Source organism: Lissotriton vulgaris, chromosome 2_1 (genome assembly GCF_964263255.1).
Source record: "Lissotriton vulgaris chromosome 2_1, aLisVul1.2, whole genome shotgun sequence".
Taxonomy (NCBI): domain Eukaryota; kingdom Metazoa; phylum Chordata; class Amphibia; order Caudata; family Salamandridae; genus Lissotriton; species Lissotriton vulgaris.
The window spans coordinates 862,593,652-862,614,370 of NC_141687.1; the positions used below are offsets into that span (position 1 = coordinate 862,593,652).

The 20,719-nt window shown below is 44.9% G+C and overlaps 1 protein-coding gene across 1 annotated transcript in view; it reads right to left on the reverse strand.

Annotated features, from left to right (window-relative positions):
* Positions 1-821: 821 nt before the first annotated feature.
* LOC147731310 (putative methyltransferase DDB_G0268948) overlaps positions 822-20,719 on the reverse strand; it is a 599,606-nt gene continuing 579,708 nt past the window's right edge. Inside the window, exon 7 of the mRNA XM_086958721.1 lies at positions 822-978. Within this exon, the coding sequence (XP_086814847.1) occupies positions 846-978 (133 nt within the window). The 3' untranslated portion in view covers positions 822-845. The remainder of the gene's footprint in view (positions 979-20,719) is intronic.

Below are 20,719 nucleotides of genomic sequence, written 5' to 3' on the forward strand. Positions count from 1 at the left end.
GGGCGGAACGTACCACACACCCCCAGCATTTGTCACGCCCCCAGCACACACCCACAGCACAACGCAGACAGGCCCACAAGGGACTACTTTGCTGGCACAGTTCTTTCACCTTTTAAATGTATATGGTGGGCGTCTGCATAGCCTATGTCCTTCTGCTGCAACTGCCCTTTACAACGCTGCATTGGGTGTTGTGATTGGTGCTGTGGTTCCTGAGATTACCCGCCTCAAAGGTTTGGGCTCTCACTTTATTATATTAGTATAGATGCCTTGAAACTAATGGAGTCTTCGAGGTTCACAATTTCATGAGGGGTTCTTTGTTGTTACAAGGTTACACAAACCATCAGAAGATGCTGGTGGCCCCAAGGTGCTTCAATCTCCTGAATGAAGGGGGAACCCTACTCTTCCACAATACACAAACACACCCTGAAATGAAGGGCATGGAAACCTTGACTTGCCTCCATTTCCTGGGCAATATGGAGACCCTTCCTCCCACATTACACAAGCATGGCATAATGTTGATGGAAAACAGAAGGTGTTACCATTTCCCGAATGATATGGGGTACCACTACACCTACATTACACACAGACACCCATATTACATACACACACACACACACACACACTAAAGGTCGCAGAGACCTTGAAATGGCTCATTGAAATCTTTTGATTGATGTCATAATTATAATTTCATAAGTGCTTTATTAACCTTTTAGCTTTCTCATATTTACTTGAAAATACACCATTTACCCACTCTTTCAAATATTTTCCGCTGGAGCATTCCTCCCCCTCTCGAACTCCTTGTATAACATTCAGGCCCGCTTGCTATGCTTGTGCTCCACAAACTTTTAAGCCCCACCATTTTCAATTGTCACCAGCCCCCATTGGTCCTCAGCAGGTTTTCGGGCCAGCACACTGTAATATTGGGCCACAAAGTCCATCTTCGTATCCATGGAAGTGACGCCCAAGGTTTCTAGAATCCTGTGATAAGGAAAGGAAACAAGTTTGCGTCAAGATGTCCTGTTTGTTCAATAACATAGAAGACTGGCACCAGATCAGACAGGAAAAGCTCTTCTGATTGGGAAAATTCAAATAGAACAAGCATTGGTAAATGCAATAGGTTTTGTCTATGTGATTAATAATAAGCTGTTTTTTTTCTAAGTTGTAGCTTTGTGAGAAGTTGTGCAATATAAGTTACTGAAGCCCCTTTTAAGATTTATATTAAATACAGGCGCTGTGCAGGCCCAGCCTAGAAATGGGAAAAGCAGACCAAGTATTTCACTGTTGGAAACATGTAAGGAAGAAACCATGCCGTAGGGCATTCAGTGTCAGAGAGAACTCAGCCCAGCCTCATCTATCTACGTAATACAGAGTCCAGACACAATGAAAGTGAGGCTGTGGGAGTCCCTCAAATAAAACTCATTCAAGGGTACTAATCCTATACATTGTTTAAAAACTCAAAGACAATTTTCAACAAAGAGATGCTTTACGAATCACTAATTTGAGGATACTTTTGATACCTTTTATGTACCACAAAAAAGGAGCCTTTTAATATAGTTATATTTATTTACGCATCCCATGTAGGCTAATCAGGAAAGTGTAAGATCACAAGTGTATCTAAGCAGAAATGCATGCAAATGCGAAACCTAAAAAGCACTGCTTCACCTAAGGTTGCAATTCGCAAATGTCAGGCACTTTGTTTGGGGGTGCCTGTGCCTATTTTTGGTCCCAATACGACCCTGCTTCTAGGTCAGGAACAACTTTATGATTGTGTCTTTTGCTTCTGCATGTGGAGTTGTGGATTTTGCATGACTAGAGTGCTAAAACCGCAAAGTGCACCCTAAGTGCATTGATGCATCTGGAAGGTGCATGGTGAAAGGCAACATCTTAACACCGTATACCACAGATAGCATATAACAAATGGAATGAGATGTAATTGTCAGTAGCCCTACATATTTGTTGCATTTGTTCATAACGCAGGCTTCTAACTTTATAAGTACATGGTTTTCTTCCAGTGAAGCGAAGAAGAGTCTATGTTTAATTTATTGCCAGTTAATACCTAATGTAGCTAAAGCTATGAGCGTACAAATTAGCTAGAATGCAAATTATGGAACTCTTCCTGCTGGACTTACAATTAATTACTATTAGTTTCAGAACTGTTTTTCAAGAAACCGTTTTTCTAGTAATTCATTCTTTTATGTCACACATTCTTTTTTATTTCAAATGAATGATTGCCTTTTTAATAAATCAGTTTGCTTTTTTAAAGACTTTATTCTTTTTCCCATTTTTCCAGGGTGATTTTGTGTGGTTAATTTGCAGCATAGCAAACTTTTAGAAATGTGTTAACTGAGTTTTCTTTTGATTAAATTAAACTCACCTAACCTGGTCAAAGCATTAATTAGTGAAGCAATGGCTGTTTCATGTCTTTGAGGATTTGGGATATCAGAACTCTTTCCATCTGTCCTGAATGGGTAAACTGCGGGGGATAATGCCGACCTCCATCAGTTTTTAGGTCAAGCATCAGTGCACATGCTCTGTCTGCAGGACCTGCTGTAATCACTCTATGGAATGTAATAACAGCTGCTGCCTGCCATTGGTTTAGAACTCTATTGCTTATGTTTCCTGGCTCCTTATTGGCCGGTGCTCCTGATACATCAGTTCCGTTTGTAAACCAAGAGCACCAGCCAACTACAGTTTCCTTACAATGTAGGTTTTTATCTATTTGTTTATGGACTACTACTTTTTTTTTTTTACAAATGCCCCATTCAGCGCTTTACCTTTAATGGGGACCCTGACACTTTCTTTTAGACATGAACGATATTAAAGTGAAAGCGCGGGATGGAGTGCTTTTATGAAAAAAACATTTGTTTCTCAAGTTAGAAAACAAAATGCTTTTTTTGTAAAAGCGCCCCATGCCGTGCTTTCACTTTATTTAAACAAGCTGCGTCTAAAAAAAAGGTGCCCTGCTGACATTAAAGTGAAAGCGTGCCATGGGCACTTTTACAAAAAAGCACCCTATAACAAGCTTTCACTTTAATAGCTGCCTCACACCTTTCTTTAGATGTGGCTCGTCTAAAGAAACGGAGTAGCCGGCCGAGACCTATCGCATTGCAAAAGCTTTTTATTGATTGCTGGAAACCATCACGTTATCAACCTCCCCTCTTTCCCCCTCCAAACACAAATGCAGCAGTTGTTTGCAGTCACACTGCAGCAACCACCAATGACTAGTTTTTCTTTCTTAAGAATCGTACTATGTGGAGCCCAGTTTCACAGTTGGCCGCTCTAGCCATTACACCACATGCACACCGATGCTTCAAATTCTTTTCAGATGTAAATCTTTCAATAATTTATTACAAAGGCAAAAAAGGAAATGCTGGTTCCTCCAAAAAGTTTCTCAATAGAGCAAAAAAGGAACTAACGCTGATGTTGTTACTTTTCAATGCGTATACATTAATATTCATCATTTTCATTGGTGTGCCTGGACTGACACAAGTTAAAGTTACATTTTTTGTGTGAGCATGAATTGACCAGAGCCACTTTGACGAAATGTGCTTACATTAGTATTATTACCTGTGACGTTCACTGATGTGCAAATCGTGGCACGAGTTGCATTCACTGAATGTACAGAAGTTGGCTCCAGTTACATTCCCTGAATGTGGTTGTATGGATAGCAGTGATTGTTACTGTATGTGCACAAGGTGGCACGAGTTGCATTCATTGAATATTGACAGTAGGCTCCAGTTACGTTCATTGAATGTGGTTCTTTTGTTCAAGGGGATTTTACTGTATGTGCACAACATGACACGAGTTCCATTCATTGAATGTGCACAGTTGGCTCCAGTTACATTCAGGGAATGTGGTTGTATTCTAGCAGTGATTGTCACTGTATGAGACCAGCTTGACACAAGGGGCCTCATTTATGAGAAGTGACGCATAGCTGCGTGAAAGCAGCGATGCCTCACTTCTCAGTGCGCACTCCTTGCAACATACCTGAGGCGTCATATTTAATGTATGACGCATCATGCCGCAAGGAGTTACAGATATGTCCGTATTTCTGACGTATCTGTAAGCGCAAAAGTGACACATTGCTGGTGTGTGTCACAAAGTGACGCAACTCCAGCAATGCGTCCTTTCACATGGGGCAAGCCCCATGTGAAATAGGACTGCGTCAGTCTTACTGCTGTGAGGCCGGTGCAAGATTTTGACGCAATGGCGTCCCGGAAGTGACGCAGTGAAATCTCATAGATTTCCCTGCGTCACTTCTACGAGGCTTTTTGTGGGAGAACGCCCCCCCTGCATACATTATACCTGAAGCAGGTATAATGTAGCGGAGGGGTTTACAAAGTGACGCATCTTCTTAGATGCGTCACTTTGTAAATCGTGAGCAACAGGAGGCATGTTTTACGCCACCGATGAGTCACAAAAAGTGACGCATCGGAAGCTCAAAACTGACCAAGGCCTCATAAAGGAGGCCCAAGGTCCTTAGAGAGAAAGTACCAAGAACAAAATAGCCTGGACATGAATTACCAAAAGGATTACAAAGAAATAATGCCTGCGTGAATGCGGATTATACCACCTGTTAACTCCGTCTACTTGTTTTCTCACTCACCTGGCATTTGCCGACCCATTGTGAGGAAGAGAACCTGTGGACGTGGGATGGCGTGCCATGAGCCACCGATGGGTCACAATGTGCCTAGGCACAGAATATCCATAGGCAGTGGACATATGCTACCAATGCTTGGACATATGCTTGGAGCCACCTGGCCAGGCCTTGGTTGGCACCATGCCATCCACGTAACAATAACAGTCGTGGGCGCTGAGGGCCAAATGTTACTGGAGCTGAGGCTGGGCACATGGAGGTCACAAATATTTGGCCTTTACTCCTGGAGTCTGTGAGGAATGTGCCTCACAGATTTCCCTTAGAAGCGCTTTTAGAAAGGCGTTAATTTCGATGAAGGAACGTGCTCTAAAATGATTTCTCACTTTAAGCTGCTGGTGTGGGTAAAGGGTGAATGGAACTGACATATACGAAGATGCCGCAAAAAAAGAGTGTGTTCTTTTTCCATTTTTTTTTATTACACAAAATTCAAGCAGTGTCTCGCGATTCATGACATAAATGAGGTATGAGATTAAAGAAAAAAGTAAAAAGTTATGAAATATTACCTTTTGTAGTTATTTTAGTAAAATGAGGCTGAAGCTCAGTGTGTCTAAGTCTTAACCAGTCTGCGATTCAAATTTAATGTTATTATTGTTCGCAATTTTTGATATTTTTTATGTTGAACCTTGCATGCATATAAAGTGAATGCTTCGTAATAATAAGAAATAGCAGCAATAATTCTACATACTATATTCTCATTAGCAGTAATGACATAATAAAAAACAAATTAGCAATAATGATTATATTTTACATTTTTGTGTGAAACCCCGTTTTGGAAAGCATGATAACTTCACAAGTAGTCGGATATTACTGTTGAGTAATTAAGTCGCAGTGTGTGTCCCTGGGGAACGCTGCGGCTCATGCCTTCTCTCAATTTCTAAAAGTGAGATGAGGGGTGGGCTGCTTAGCTCACTGACATTCTCCAGGGCCTAAAAATACAGTATGAACTTAAAAACCTGTTCAAAAGATACATGACAGGCAGATCTGCCCGTGAGGATATGTCGGTAAACTTGAATCAATTACATTACTGAGTCCTAAATTATCACTAGGCACACCTGATATTGCAAGTTGATCAGACCGATTACGCGCTGCTAGGCATTTCTCGATCATGGTTAACCTCTCAAGGATGGGACCCAGCTTGGTGTCCAACAGACTGGTCATTATAGCTTGGAAGGCTTCTAATGCCACCGAAGGATCTATATTCATAGCTACAGGCGGAGAAACCATGGGCTTAGTGACTGGGTTAGATTTAGGTTTCTTGGCTTTGCCCCAAATAGTTTGGAGTTTCCTTTTGGTGCCCACACAGGACTTAGGAGTCCCCTTTGCGGGCAGTTGAGTACACTCACTACTAGGAGGTAGATGTGTATCCACATGTTTTTTTTGTAAAGTTACAATCGTTCCCTTGTAAAGAGTGAAGAACACTGCTCTCCCTGTTTTCTATTATGATGATGGGAGAAAGAGGCCTGTGCTCAGGCTTAAAAGGGTCTTCCGGCAAAGAAGGTAACCCATCATTGGCCTGAGAGCCGTCACGCGACCCAGAACAGTTGGATACTGAGTTGGAACTCCTGAGTTGGAACTCAGGTGTTCAGTGATAGCCTCCACCAGGGGTACCCTAGGGCCGACAGATGTTGAATACAGGCTGTTAGATGGTGACCTAGAAAGGCGTCTGTTCAATAGCTCGATCTCCTTGTCAATTACAGCTGCCGCCCTCAGCAGAAAAGAATCCATAGTTGTAATAGTAGCATTAGAGCTAACCTTTGCCCCTGCAGAGGCAGTTTGTAACTTCCGCCTCCCCATAACTTTTTAGAACTGATGTGAAGCCAATACGTGCAGGATAAACAGATGTGTAACCCCGGGAATGAGGATGCTCATAGTATTAGTCCAGCGTTTCCATCACGGCCCCCACTAAGAGTCTATATGAGTCTGTATGAGGATTACTCTGGCCAAAATGGTATGCCGAACAGCAGAAATAGCCAAGCCTGCCTCCTTCAATGACCACAAGTCCTGATTGTCTGGGAGGCCACGGGCAGATCTGATGCCTGTGGCCACCCAGACAATCAGGACTTGTGGTCATTGAAGGAGGTAGGCTTGACTATTTCTGCTGTTTGGCATACTAACCATGGGCGTAGTTCACGTAGTGGCGCTACGCATAGCTACGCAAAGTGCACTTCGCACTACGCGAGCTACACATAGCACTCTGCAAACTGCGTAGTTTACTGTTCATAATAATTGCACAGTGCCAGATGCTTGTCCGCACTGTGCAATCATTGCAAACGGCATCTTGCACAGTGCAAGCGGTCGTTTTCTGCCGCTCCATTAGATTTTTACTGAGCCGCAGCTTTCTCAATGCTGACTGGTAGTTTCCCATCGCGAGCGGTCGCAAGCATATGTGACTACTCGCAATGAGAAACCTGACCTTCCTGCATTGGGAATCTCGCCGAGAGGTTTATTTTCCATGCTTGTGGTTGGCAACTTGATGTTGCTGATCGCAAACAAGGAAAAAGTCTCGCCGGGATTTCATTTTGCTCGCTCTTGGCCGCCAACTTGACGATGAGAACCGCAAGCAAGCAAAAAATGCCTGCTATGCTACGCGTTATTGCACTGTTGTTGGACCCAGCCCTTTAGGCAGGTTCACCCCGGGACTTTTTGCTTTTTCCTAGCCTGTTTCTGTGACCTGGTGTTGGTGATTTTAGGCCTCTGCGCATTTTTTCACTGTGGTACAGTGTAAAGTGCGTGAGCTCTCTGTGTATGTGTGGTGAGTGACCTGCCCTCCCATAGGAATGAATGGGGAATATGTATGCCCATGGTAGTTCCTGATGTGTGGGGAGTGCAGGGGCGAGTTTGATATGTGCGAACTCGTGAGATTGAATGCTGCGTAATGGTATATGCGGCATGATTGTGTCTAGTGTAGAAGTGCCACTTCTAGAAGTTGGCATATTTGTGTAATTTGTGTCTTGAGTGTGATTGGCTGAGGCTGGCTGGTGAGCCTGGCTCCAAGAGTCTGGGAGGGTCTGCCCCGGTGGTGAATGGAGTGTTTAGCATGCTGATGTGAGGGGAGGAGTGAGCCTGGGCCTGTTTGTGGATTGACCGTCTGGTTTGAGGGTCCTGAATGAGGCTGGGTTTTCCCCACACAATGCTGGCTCCACCCCCTGGGGTGCGTCTGATGTCCCTAACCTGGTCAGTGAAAGGAATTCCCTATAACCAGTTCTAGCTGGCTCTCACACTGCCTGCACCCTGCTAGACAAAGGAATTTACAGTATGAAAAGGGGATGTGTCCCCTTACAATTTGTTCTTGTTTCTGACTTGAATCCTACCAGGGGCGTGCTGCTGCTTGGGCCCAGGGGAATCCCTGGGCCCTGCCCAGCCCCTGGATTCCTGATGGATGCTGGAGGATCTTTTCTTTCTTGGGATCCCCTTTGCTTGAATTTGCCTCCAGGACCTTTATTTTTAGGTCCAGGACTTCTGTGGACCCTTCTTGGTGTAGGGGTCATCTCTGGGGACTTTAGGTGCTGCCTGGGCCCCCCAGCGCCTTGAGAGCGCTTTTTGCATAAATCCGAGCGTGTCGCCATCACGCATTTTGCGTGAGGTTTGGCAGGTGCCTACCCTGCGACTTTGCCCGCATTTATTTAATTATTTAGCGAGTGCCCACCTCGCTTCTATGTTTATTTTTACCTTTGAGGGTGCCCACCCCTCGTTATTGCCTCCGTTGAATCGCCACCGCAGCCCGAGCCGTTTTTGATAAATGGCCGCGGCGGCCTGCCAGGTTGTTGGCGGGGCCGCGGACGGAAGAGGAAGTGCGGCAGAGAGGCGAAGCTGATCGGCATCTGGAGGAGGACAGGAGCCCACCCCGCCTCCTCGAGTGCCGGTGCGGGGCTCCCATGAGTGGATGGGAGCCCCGGGAGAAGACGTGCGGCCTGTGTCTTGCGGAGGGGGCGCGAGGCACAATGCCGGTGCCTGCCCCTCCGCGCTGCTCGCCAGAAGCGCCGCCCGAGGCCCAGTGAGTAGGCCGCTGGGGAAGCAGCCTAGATGGGAGTCCCCCGTGGGGGGGGAGGTGGAAGGCTCCGCTGTGTGTCGTATGTTCCCGGGCGGGTGTGGTACCCCCGGGCCCAGAGAGGCCCAGGCCTTGGTGAAGGCAGTACCTGAGTCTGAGCGGCCCTGTGAGCTAAGGCGGGCCGCTCCAATGATGTGCACAGTAGCGGGGGTCATGTAGGGCGGCCCGGATGGTAGTGGGCCGCCCCCAAGCTATGTTGGGCATTTCCTGAGTCCCGTGGCTCGAACGTCGGGCCATATTCGTTTTTCTGTGCCCAGAGGGGGCAAGTCTATTTCTAGGGTCCCTTGTAGCTCCCACGTTGGGGGCATTTGTTTACAGAGGGCCAGTGAGAGCCCAAGCCGCATTTTGGTGGCCAGAGCCTGAGAGCTCCAACGTTTGGGGGCACCTATGATTGTGTAAGGGGGCAGTGGGCTCCTGGGGTGCAGTGGGTTGCCCAGAGCCTGTGTGGGCTCCAACATTTTGGAGCAGATGTCCAGGGCCAGTGAAGGCCCTGGCGCAGTTTGTTGATGTCTCAGCTGCCCAGCAATTAGTGGGCAGCTGCACCGTTTAGGCGCAAGAGAGACAGAGTCACTGTGTGGGACAGAGGTGGTACAATGGTGCCAGGCGTGCTACAGCTGCACAGCACTTAGTGCCAGCTGCAACGTTTATGCCCTTGTGATTGTCCTCAGGTGCCCAGCAAGTAGTGGGCACCTGCAACGTTTAGGTTTTGCGCCAGTGGCACACCCCTGACTGGCGCTGCATGGCAGCGCGCCCTGACATTCTGGACAACAGGGATCTTTAGTCCCTTTTATTAGATGGGGGCTGGTATGTGATTTTATTTAGACGCAATATGATTATCTATGTGATGGTAATTGCCTAATGTGTTTTTGCGCTATTGAGTTATGTTCTGGCACCTCTGAATGTTTTATGCATCATGTGTCATCCTTGATTTTACACCTCTGAATGTGTTGGTTTATGCATCATGTGTTTTTCCTTCCTTACACCTCTGAATGTTTTAGGCATCATGTGTTTTTCTCGGGTACCTCTGAATGTATGATTGATGCATCATGTGCCATGTTATTACACCGCTGAATGTATGTTTTATGCATCATGTGTCTTTCCTTCCCTACACCTCTGAATGTTGGTTTTGCATCATGTGTAATGTGTTCTTACCTATACCCCTAAATGTATTTTATTCTTAGGTGTTGGTGTTTTGCCTAGTATAGTTATACTAGAGAGGTTATGTGTCCATGCGTGATCTAGGCCTATGGTTATTATTATTGCGTAGTGTATACCTACCTTTACCAGTAGTTACTGGTTGTGATTTATAACTGTTATTTTGTGCTATACTTATTCCATTTCTCAAAGTGTTGATTCTGACAGTGGCCCATGTGGCCCTGTCCTGTAAATAATCCCTTGTGAATATTGCCTGTGCCAGTTGTCACAATGTACATGTGTGACTTCTATCTGATGTGTTTTTACAATACAGAAGTTATTTTTATATAACCTTGTGTGGAGTTCCTTTTGTGGTGTGCCTAGGATGTTGTTGCTGTTGTGTGCTGGCGCAAATGCTTTACACATTGCCTCCGAGTTTAGCCTTACTGCTCGTGCCAAGCACCCAAAGGGGGTGAGCAGGGGTTATCTTGGCATGTGACTCCCTTGCCCTGACTAGAATGGTGGTTTCTGCCTAGCTTTGGTGTCAGCCTCAGCCAACCAGAAATAGCCAGTTCTAACAACTGAGCTATGTGCAATTCACATAGCGCGTAGTTGCACTAACTATGCAAACTACACAAGCATAGCGTAGTTTTCGCCCAGGCCTACAGTAGATACTAAGAACCAGTGAAGGGATACAGCCAGGAGGGATGACCTAGCCTCTTCCAATCACGGACGCCTTTGGCCCGGGCTTCGCTTCTATAGTCGCGTAATAATAAAAAATGACAAAATGCCAACAGCGCATCCTCGTGCTAAAAACTGGAGTTCACTGCAGTGTTCAGGCTGTATGTGGCTAAAGAGCAAAAAATGGTGGTAGCGCGTCCTCGCGCTGTATTCAAACAAGTCCAAGGCAGGGGGCAAACAATAATGGCAGCGCATCCTCCCGCTGCACACCAAGATTTCAGGCAGGGAAGCAATGGCAGGAAGAGAGCGGGCCACAGAGGCAGTGCTAAACGCCAATAGTTCAAGCGGGAAGCAATGGCAGCCTAACCTCAAGCTGCAACACCATGCGCCCCTTATAGACCTTGCTGCCTGGCATGGAAACCATTGATTTCTTGGCAGAATTCTGTCAGTAGAAAATTGACATGATTTGTGGATGCTTCTTGATGATGTTCGTTTTCCTACTCAGTTGGAGATTGAAACGCTGGTGCGAAACCCGTGTTCTGCGCTCTATGAGAGGCTATGGAGCGCTGACGCTATGCGCTCTGTGTCTGACACCCCCTGCCTGCCGCCCGTGGCTCAAATTGAACTTTTTATTGGGCTCCCCGCTGTGCGGAAGTCTGCGGGCCTGTCGGATAAGAGCTTTGGGACTGCCAGTGTCTTCCTCACTCCGATGTTGGGCTCCCCGCAGGGACGCAGGCTGAGAACTGTGGGACTGCTGGCGTCTTTCCTCGCTTTGATTCGATCCGATCTGCATAGAGTAAAATTTGGGCCGTGGGGGACTGATAAGAGAAACACACAGAGGAATAATGAGAAATAGTATGCTACAGCCAATAGAAATAGAGAAAAAGTAAGTGGAAAGCAGACAAACCAACAAAAAGCAAGGTTGGGTTGTAAGCCTTTTTAAGATTTCTATTCACAAGCACAGCGCAAATGCTGTGCAGGCAAAATCTAAAAAGGGAACTTCTCTAAGTGCTCAAACCCAGATTGAGCACTCCTGGAGGACTCTGGCATTGATAGTAGGAGAAATGTAAATACATCCTAATTATGGATGTCAGTTTCCCATTTTTATGCATAAATACAGACCAAGAACCATCTTTTCAGATATCTGTATTGTTTTAAATGTGGAAAAAAATAAGGGTCTTATTCAGAGTTTGGTGGATGAGATGCTCTGTCACAATATCCCATATGCTGATAACAAGTGCATTATAGACTATAGCCTAACTTTGACAGCTATACATCACATGTTGACATCCCATCTGACAAACTCTAAATGAGGCCCTCACTCTTCTTTTCCATCATTCGGATAGCTGTTAGTCATGATTTCCAGGCCAAGGGCTCTGAAGACTGAGAGGGGAGTATAATAGGTTTTCTAATGCATCGTTAAACAGCCTCAGATGTGCATGCATTTATTTTACTATGTGAATGTTTTTCTATGAGAGCATTTCATATGGGTGATGCATTGCACATCTCCTCTTTTAGCACTAAAACCTACCAGGGACTGAAATGCTACTGTGCCCTCATCAGTTAAATAAAAGTGGAAATATACCAGATGAAGCATAATTTTTTCAAAATCACATATTTAATTGAATAAATACCGGTCAAATTACCAAAGAATAAATGTGGACAAAGGCATAAAAGTTAAAAAAATAAATAACTAAAACCGGGAACCCCAATTATAATATATAGAGACAAAATAATTGAGAATTTCACAAGGGTAGAGAGCGCTGGCTGTATCATGATGGATTGTTCAACTTGAAATCACTGATACAGCCTACAAGCCAGTATATTTCTCTTTTCAGTTGCATTGGAACTAGGGGTATTGGAGGTACTGAAGCAACCCCATAAAACTGTTTAAATGGAGAATGAACATTAAAGGGCCCTATTGGACCTGTAATCTTTTGTTGTAGTTTCCTCTGTGTTTTGGCTCCTGACTTCCTGTTTTTGACTGCGTGCTGAACTTCGTTTTTTGCTCGTTTTAGTACTCTGAGCACTTTACCACTGCTGACCAGTGCTAAAGTGCATGTGCTCTGGGTCTAAAATAGGATGGTAATTGGTTTCTCCATGAAAGGCATATTTGCTTTACTAGTAAGTCCCTAATATAGTGCTGTTGGACCTGAATCCTTCAGGTAGCGTTTCCTCAGATCTTTTTGCTTTCTCTTCCCTGGTTTTGCTGATTGTGTTGTGGTAGCTGTAACGATTGGGGCACTTCCCCATGGAAGATAAAGTGGGTTGGAAGTGGTGCTGATCTAGAATGTCTGAACAACAAAGAGTAACTGTGGGTTTAGACAACATAATCCATGACACAGTGTCTGTCGTGTAGCTCTATTCTAAATTAAATTATACAATTTAACAACACGTGACATAAGCATAATCGGATACTCCCATATTTTGAAAGGTACCCATCAGTTAACGTCTGGTACCGCCCTTGTCGTCATCTGGGCCTCCTCACACCAAGGAGAGTATTCTTGCATCCACTTATGATGTATAAAGTGGGTGCCCCAGTGTGTAGATTGTTTTCAGGAAGGTGATCATGGACTGATAACTGCAAAGCAGTGCGTAAAAAAGTGTGAATGAAAATAATAGTGAGTGACTAAGTGCAAATTCTAAAATTGGAGAATCGGGAGCAAAGGTTATTTATTAGGTACCTCACGTGTTTCCAATGCGGAAGAAAATAGTAGGTTTAACAAATAGCTACTATATATATTCATATAAGGTCAATGACCTTATATGAATATATATAGTAGCTATTTGTTAAACCTACTATTTTCTTCCGGAGCCTAAATGAGGCCCTCACTATTCTTTTCCATCATTCGGATAGCTGTTAGTCATGATTTCCAGGCCAAGGGCTCTGAAGACTGAGAGGGGAGTATAATAGGTTTTCTAATGCATCGTTAAACAGCCTCAGATGTGCATGCATTTATTTTACTATGTGAATGTTTTTCTATGAGAGCATTTCATATGGGTGATGCATTGCACATCTCCTCTTTTAGCACTAAAACCTACCAGGGACTGAAATGCTACTGTGCCCTCATCAGTTAAATAAAAGTGGAAATATACCAGATGAAGCATAATTTTTTCAAAATCACATATTTAATTGAATAAATACCGGTCAAATTAACAAAGAATAAATGTGGACAAAGGCATAAAAGTTAAAAAAATAAATAACTGTCAATGACCTTATATGAATATATATAGTAGCTATTTGTTAAACCTACTATTTTCTTCCACACTGTTTTTTTTATACTTTGGAAACACGTGAGGTACCTAATAAATAACCTTCCCTCCCGGTTCCCCAATTTTAGAATTTGCACTTAGTCACTCACACTTTTTTACGCACTGCTTTGCAGTTTTGTTAAATTGTATAATTTATTTAGAATAGAGCTACACCACAGACATTGTGTCATGGATTATGTTGTCTAGACCCACAGTTACTCTTTGTTGTTCACACTGTCTTTCTTTGGGGGACGTATCTGTGTTTGGTCGTTAAATTATTTCCCATGGGACCCTCCTAATGACCTGTTGTTGTGCTGATCTAGAATGCACTGCTGGTATTTCCAAATATGTGACCGGCCTACCATCGCAGACTAGGGTGCGTGGCACACTGCTGGTATTTCCCAAATATGTGATCAGCCTGCCACTACAGACTGGGGTGCGTGGTGCACCGCTGGTCTTCCAAAAACATGACCAGCCTGCCAGTGAAGACTGGTGTGAGTGTTGCACCAATGCTGCACCTAAACATGTGTCCAGCTTGCCATTGCGGGCTGGTGTGTGCACTGGCATGATGGTGCCGCTGAATATGTGCCCAGCCTGCCATTGCAGACTGGTACTATGGACTGCAACCCTGGATTGCAGTGGTTCATCCTCCTCATGTTTGATATCATTGGATTCAAAGTGATAGCCCCTCCCCAGTGGTAAAGGTGGCTTTGTCATGACTCAGGTAGAAATAACACTACTAGAACTTGGGCATTTCTATGCTCTAACATTCTCTTGTGTGCCTTTGTGCTTGGCTCCAGTCCACACTGGTGGTTGGTGGAGCACATCTGGGCATTCCACAGTGACAGCTATAAAAAACTGGGCATACAACTGTAACAACAAACCTCTGCCATTTGCGGACCTAGATGGAGAGATTGAGAGAGAGGTTTTGACAGTTGGCTTCTGGAACCAACTCATGGTCCCACTAAAGATTAGGATCTGCATTCCAGTGCCTCATAGTACACAGGATTGGCATTTAGGAGAGTCATCTGTTGTTAAAAGAGAGACTCTTTGAACCACACCCAACTTCAAAGACACACTGTAGTATAACTACTGCTGCCACACTTCAGCAAAGGGTGAGATACACATGTAAGGATGTGGGACCGGAGAACCTGGAACTACATTGTAGTCAGAGGAATCGGTCAGAGGAATCTGTTATGCACAAGAATGATAACTTGCATTGGAAGGGACCACATGCCGTTCCTGAATAGAGGCTGGCTTGGGTCAACTACCTGCTGCTGTGTGCCCCCCTGAAAGTTGCTCTCCAAGGGCTTGTTAAGCTTGTCCTCTGTTCTTTGAGGCCTCAGGGACATCAAAGATCTCCTATGAGGGACCCCCACCATCTACCTGTGACACCTTAAGAACGGTTCCCTGGCAAGTACTCACATCACTGGCTGAAATGCAACTGGTAGCGCAGCGTGGGCATAGAACTCTGTGCCTGGAGACCGACCGTGAGCAAGCAAAATGACATCCAGGCGAGACTTTTTCCTCCTTTGCGATCAGCAAAGTCAAGTTGCCGATCGTGAGCGTCAAAAATAAACCTCCTGGCGAGATTCTCAATGCGGGCGGTCAGGTTTCACATTGCGAGGGGTCACGTATGCTCACGACCGCTCACGATGAGAAAATACCAGTTCGCGTTGAGAAAGCTGCAGCTCGAGTAAAAATCTTCACTTTTGAACTAGCAGCTCTCCGCAAACTCTGACGCCGCTGCCTGCACGAAGCTGTAGTCCCTGGTCAACACAATAACTGAGACTTACAATGCAATCTCGGACGCTGCCTTAGCAACCCCGAAGAATCGCCACTGTGTGAGTCTCAAGCATCGGGTCACCGAAGTCCATGGCACACTGGTCCAGCTCCAACACCGCACCTGTAGTCCAGAGGGTCGACATTTACGACTTGTGGCTGACCGCTGACTTCACCATTGACACCATACCAAAGTAAGGAACAGACATTTTGCACCACCAACCGACGCATCACCTCCCCTGTGCCCCTCATCGTTCCCTGCCTTTAGCAGCTGAATGACCCTGCACAGCTACCAGGAACCGACGCCTCACTCACTACAGTGACACCTCACCTCCTTTGTGCAACACACCGTCTCCGAGTCTCAACGTGCCAACTACCGGCATAGCACTAAGGAACTGAGGCATCAACTGCTTTAGCTACTCCTCGCCTCCCCTGCACCTTGCCCCATCTTTGATTCAAGGTACTGCACATGGGTACGCTTGGCTCCTGTATCCGGCACATGCTTCTTCACGGTTTAGACTGAACTTGTGGATTTGTCCCGATAAAGAATGACCAGATAGCGCCAGTTGGAGCTGTTGCCTTCTAAGAACTATAACGTTATTTATTTTTGAGAGTATTCATATCTTGACTTGGGCAGGTTGGATTTGTGTTGTTTTTGTCTTATTTTACTCAGATAAATATTGGCTATCATTCTAAACCGGTGTGGAGTAGTTTTGTGGTGTTTTCACTGTGCTGCTTTGTGTGCGTGGTACAATGAGAAAAGGTCCCAGTGTGCAATCACTAGAAACAATGAAAATTTCAACCAAATAAAACAAAATAACTCTAATGCATTACAGATTATTTGGTTCAATGTTATTTAATCACATTTAACAATCCTCAGTGCTGGTCAGTCAGCATATGATTGAAAAATATTTTACACTAGTGTGCCACAGAAGTGGGAGAAAGGAAAGGGAAGGTAAAAGTGCATTAAGTCAGGGTTGCAAAGGTGTAAGGGAAAGGTGGTGACATCGTTATCATCACAAAATTGATTACATTGGAAGTGGCTTGTATTTGCAACAAGATATTGCGATCATTTTTAACATTGCCATGCTTGAAAATATATTCAGTATCACAGTTGCAAATCACTGTTGATAGTGGCTGTCATAGAACAGAAACACAGTCGACGTTTTGACCCCCAATATAGTGTAGGCTGTTGTGATCCTTACAACGGGGTATTCCTCAGGACTAGGACAATGGGGCACCTGGGGAAATTGAAAAGGGAGTACTAGGATAAAAAACTGTGCGATTCATTGTTTAAAAATGAATGGGGAAGGTAAAATAACACTAAACAATTACCATGTGCCACCCTTGGCTGGGGGTGGTAGAGTTACGATCAGGCCCATAGGCTCACTTGGACAGAGAGCGGAGGGTAGGCACCTACGATGAAAATAGGATGCTATCAGAATAAATCAAACAGGTTTGATTCATGGAGATACTAGGAACGTGAAAACTATCAACACCTACTAGAATTAGGTAGAAGCTGCAAAAGACGCTTCAATTGTAATAGGCATGGACCCAAAGGTTCACATACTCAATTCGATAAATCTGAAACCAAAAAGAAGAAAGAGAAGCCAGTGTCACAACCTAGCCCTAATTGTAAGCGTAGGGCCGTTATTATCAGAACAAAAGTAACGCATACCAGATATAATATCAAATTGCCTCTCGAATAAGGCCACGCATTCTTGAAACCTGTAAAAGAAAAGAGGCCGGTCTTAACTGAAGTGACTTGGAAACAAATTGGGAAAACAGTGTTGCCAAAGAGAGGGCTGGTGGCGCTATATCCACAGCCTTGTAAAGAATGCAGCATTATTGCGGGGGCTGGAGAAGGAAAACTAGAAGTGCTTTCACTAGAAGGAAATAGTTAAAGCATTGGGAGTGAAGCGTGGGAGGCATTCTCTTCAGCACGCGCCTTTCGCTAATAATGGGTGATCCACCTTGCCAGTATAAGAATAAGCCTAGTATCTGAAGGAAAACAGGTTTAACAGAGAAACGTAGAAAGCGACATTCTCTGAGGGAAAATCTAGCATCTTCCTACCTCCAATCTGTCAGGACAGTCCATTTCTGTGTGTGGAACTCCGAGACTAGATGACTTCAGAAAAGTACTAGAGATAAAGTTGGTTGTGTGCACACATTAGAACGCGTTACAACTGGGGAACGTGGCTAATCATAGTGACTCATAGAATTACGCCGTAGTCATGCTGAAAAGACTCCATGTAAGGCAACAATAGCGTGTAACGGTGAATGGATTACGGACATCAGTGAAAAAGGTGCATACAGTGCGGTACATTAGATTGGCATACATAGAAATACATGATGGGCTTGGTCATGTAACGAAAGCTCTCGAGTAAAGCGGCAAGGCGTCTTTCAAGTATAAAGCTTATTCGTGGGCATACATAAGCATTAAAGGAGACAGTGGAGCCCATTACGACAAACACAGTGTGTTGCAAAGTCATCCTGTGCCCTGGGCACCCCTTCAACTTTTTGCTGACTGGTGCTGGTGGTAACTGATTTTGACTGACCCTGGGCTCTGCCTAACCCGGCTCAGGGGAAGTGCTGAGCTGAAAGGAACACATTAGAATACAGATAAAACACCCAGCATAAACTAGGGTACACTATGGTATGGTGGGGTACCCCTGTAATTGGCATGACCTACCCTATAGGCCCCTTGTATATAATAGGGCAGGGGATTGAAACTACCGAAAAGACCCCAGTACCCTGAGACATGGCAGTTTAGAAGCCAGCAGCTTTTTGCTGAAGCCTGAGGTCAGTTTAAGAGCAGCACTGGGTGCCAGGACTGCTTTTAAACAGTAGGTTTTGCTCTAACTCGACTTTGGTGATAGCGGCACTTAAAAATGGAAACTCTACAATGATTTGGCATATTAGGGACCCCCAGGTTCTCCCCTATGTATCTCAGGGGTGGGGGGGGGGGTCAGTTATCTATAAGGTACACCCTTATAAAATGAGTTTTTATATGCTTGGGTAAGTGAAATTTCACATTTCACTCCCCACATTGTGTTAAAGTGCTGCTCAAATTCGACATTGATGCTCGGAGCACTGGGTACGGAGGATCTGCCATATTTCTGCAGATTCAGAACCCCTAAAGTCTCCCCAAGTTGCACAGGGGGTGGGGGTCCTGTAGAAATAGGGGAACTACTTATAAAATATGTTTTTCTAAGCCCTGGTGCTAGAAAACTGGCCCAAGTCATTTTTCCCATTACAAACCCTTTGGCCCATAGGTTAACATGGTAGTAAGTAATTGATTTTTAAATATTGATAGGAGAGGACTAGCCGGACCACTCAAAGACTTCCCAGAATGATAGTAGTAAATCCAACAATATTATATTGTTAAATGTTTCCTAAAGTGTACATTACATACAATAATTTATAAAACGTTCTTGTTTGTAACTCCAAAATCAGCTTTCCAGTGGTCTGCCCTGATTGGTCAGAGTTAAGTGGATTAGCCAGGCTGCTTTGAAGAGGTGATAAAGAACCCCTGGGGTTAACAACTCTGCTGGGAGGCCAGTGTGCTGGTCTGTAGGGTTTCCAGGCCAGGGGGTGGAGTCATAAACCATGCTCTTCAAAGGCAGTGGGGAGGCATGGGTTTCAGTTTCACTCTTACACTCTTGACCCAGAGTCAGGGCTAGGCGTAAGAAAGGTATGTGCAGATGGAAGGGAGAGAGTCCATGGAGATAAGCCATCCCAGGGGGTGTTTTTAGCCAGCTCTTGCCTCCCTGATAGATAGTCGGCAATTATGGATTTAGAAGTTTTGATGCACTCTCAGACAAAATAATGCCACACTGTACAGGATGTGGCCATAACTATGAGGAGTTACCCCGCACTCATTGGTCAGAAGTGACCTGTTGCTTGACCCAAATAATTTTGAATAAGTATCTGACAGGGGCAGAGCCGTCCAGATCTGCTGCTTGAAACTGAATGAAGCAAGAAGTGTCCTGCTGAGAAGAATTTGCTGTACAAGGAACTCTAAGGCCTGAACTATGAAGACTGCATCATCTGAAACTGCAGCCCTGTGAATTATCTTGCTGGAAAAGGACTAAAGAGTGGACTCCCTGAATGCTACAGGTTAAAAGAAGCTCAACTGGAACATTACCAACTAAATCTACATCTTCGAGACCCATCAGTGGATTTTTATGGGTTTTGTACCAGTGGATTGTGGGAACTGAAGTCCTCAACTTTCAAGGACACTCTTGGAGCTTCCAGACCCTTGGAGTAAGTTTGAGACACTTTGGGACGTCTTGAGGAACTTCAGGAAGAAGGTCAAGAAGTTTGGAGAACTTTGGACCAACTTTGAAAAAAAGCTTCATAGAGGGACTGACTCAACCTGGACAGCCAGGCAGCCTGCCTTCAACCGCGAGCCGGCCAAGCCAACCAGGTTCGTCCTGCTAACAGCTCCATAGCATCGACTTTCAGAGATTGACCAGGAATAGAGAAAATCTGAAGCCGGCGAGCCCTCACCAGATCTGGCTACATGAGGAGCATCGAGAGACCCCACGAGAAAAAGCTCCAGAAAAGTTTCTAAGTCCGTTTGTAGAAAAGTCGACCAGGAGCAACCGCGAGAGCCAAGCCGCCTGCCTTCCATCGGGTGTGGGCCTGGATTTCTGGTTTGGCCCGCTGAAGCAAACTTGAATTATTTTCTAAGTCCGCTCCAGAGTAGTTCACCGGGACCTCGTCACAAGTCAAGCCGGCGAGCCCTCACCGGATCCGGACTGGCTGGGAGCTTCAAGGGGCCTCGAGAGAAAAAGCTCCAGAAAAATTTCTAAGTGTGAAGGTAGAAACTGAGACCAGGACCTGCCGGGGCTGTATCCACTCAGGGCTCCATCATGCCCGGCCTGAAACTTTGACTTTGCCCCGGTCTATCGCGAGCAGGTATCACAATATGGTGCTATAATCTTCTAAGTGCTATATTTCATTAAATCTTTGAAAATTCATATCTCCGGTTGCCTACATTGGATTTTTGTTGTTTTGGTGTCATTTTAAAGATAAAAAATAATTCATATCTTTATAAATTGGTGTTAGATTTTTATTATGTGTTGTGTCTTAATTATTTACTGAAAAGCTGTTGTTAAATGCTTTACATACCTGTCTTTGAAGATAAGCCAGTGTGCTCG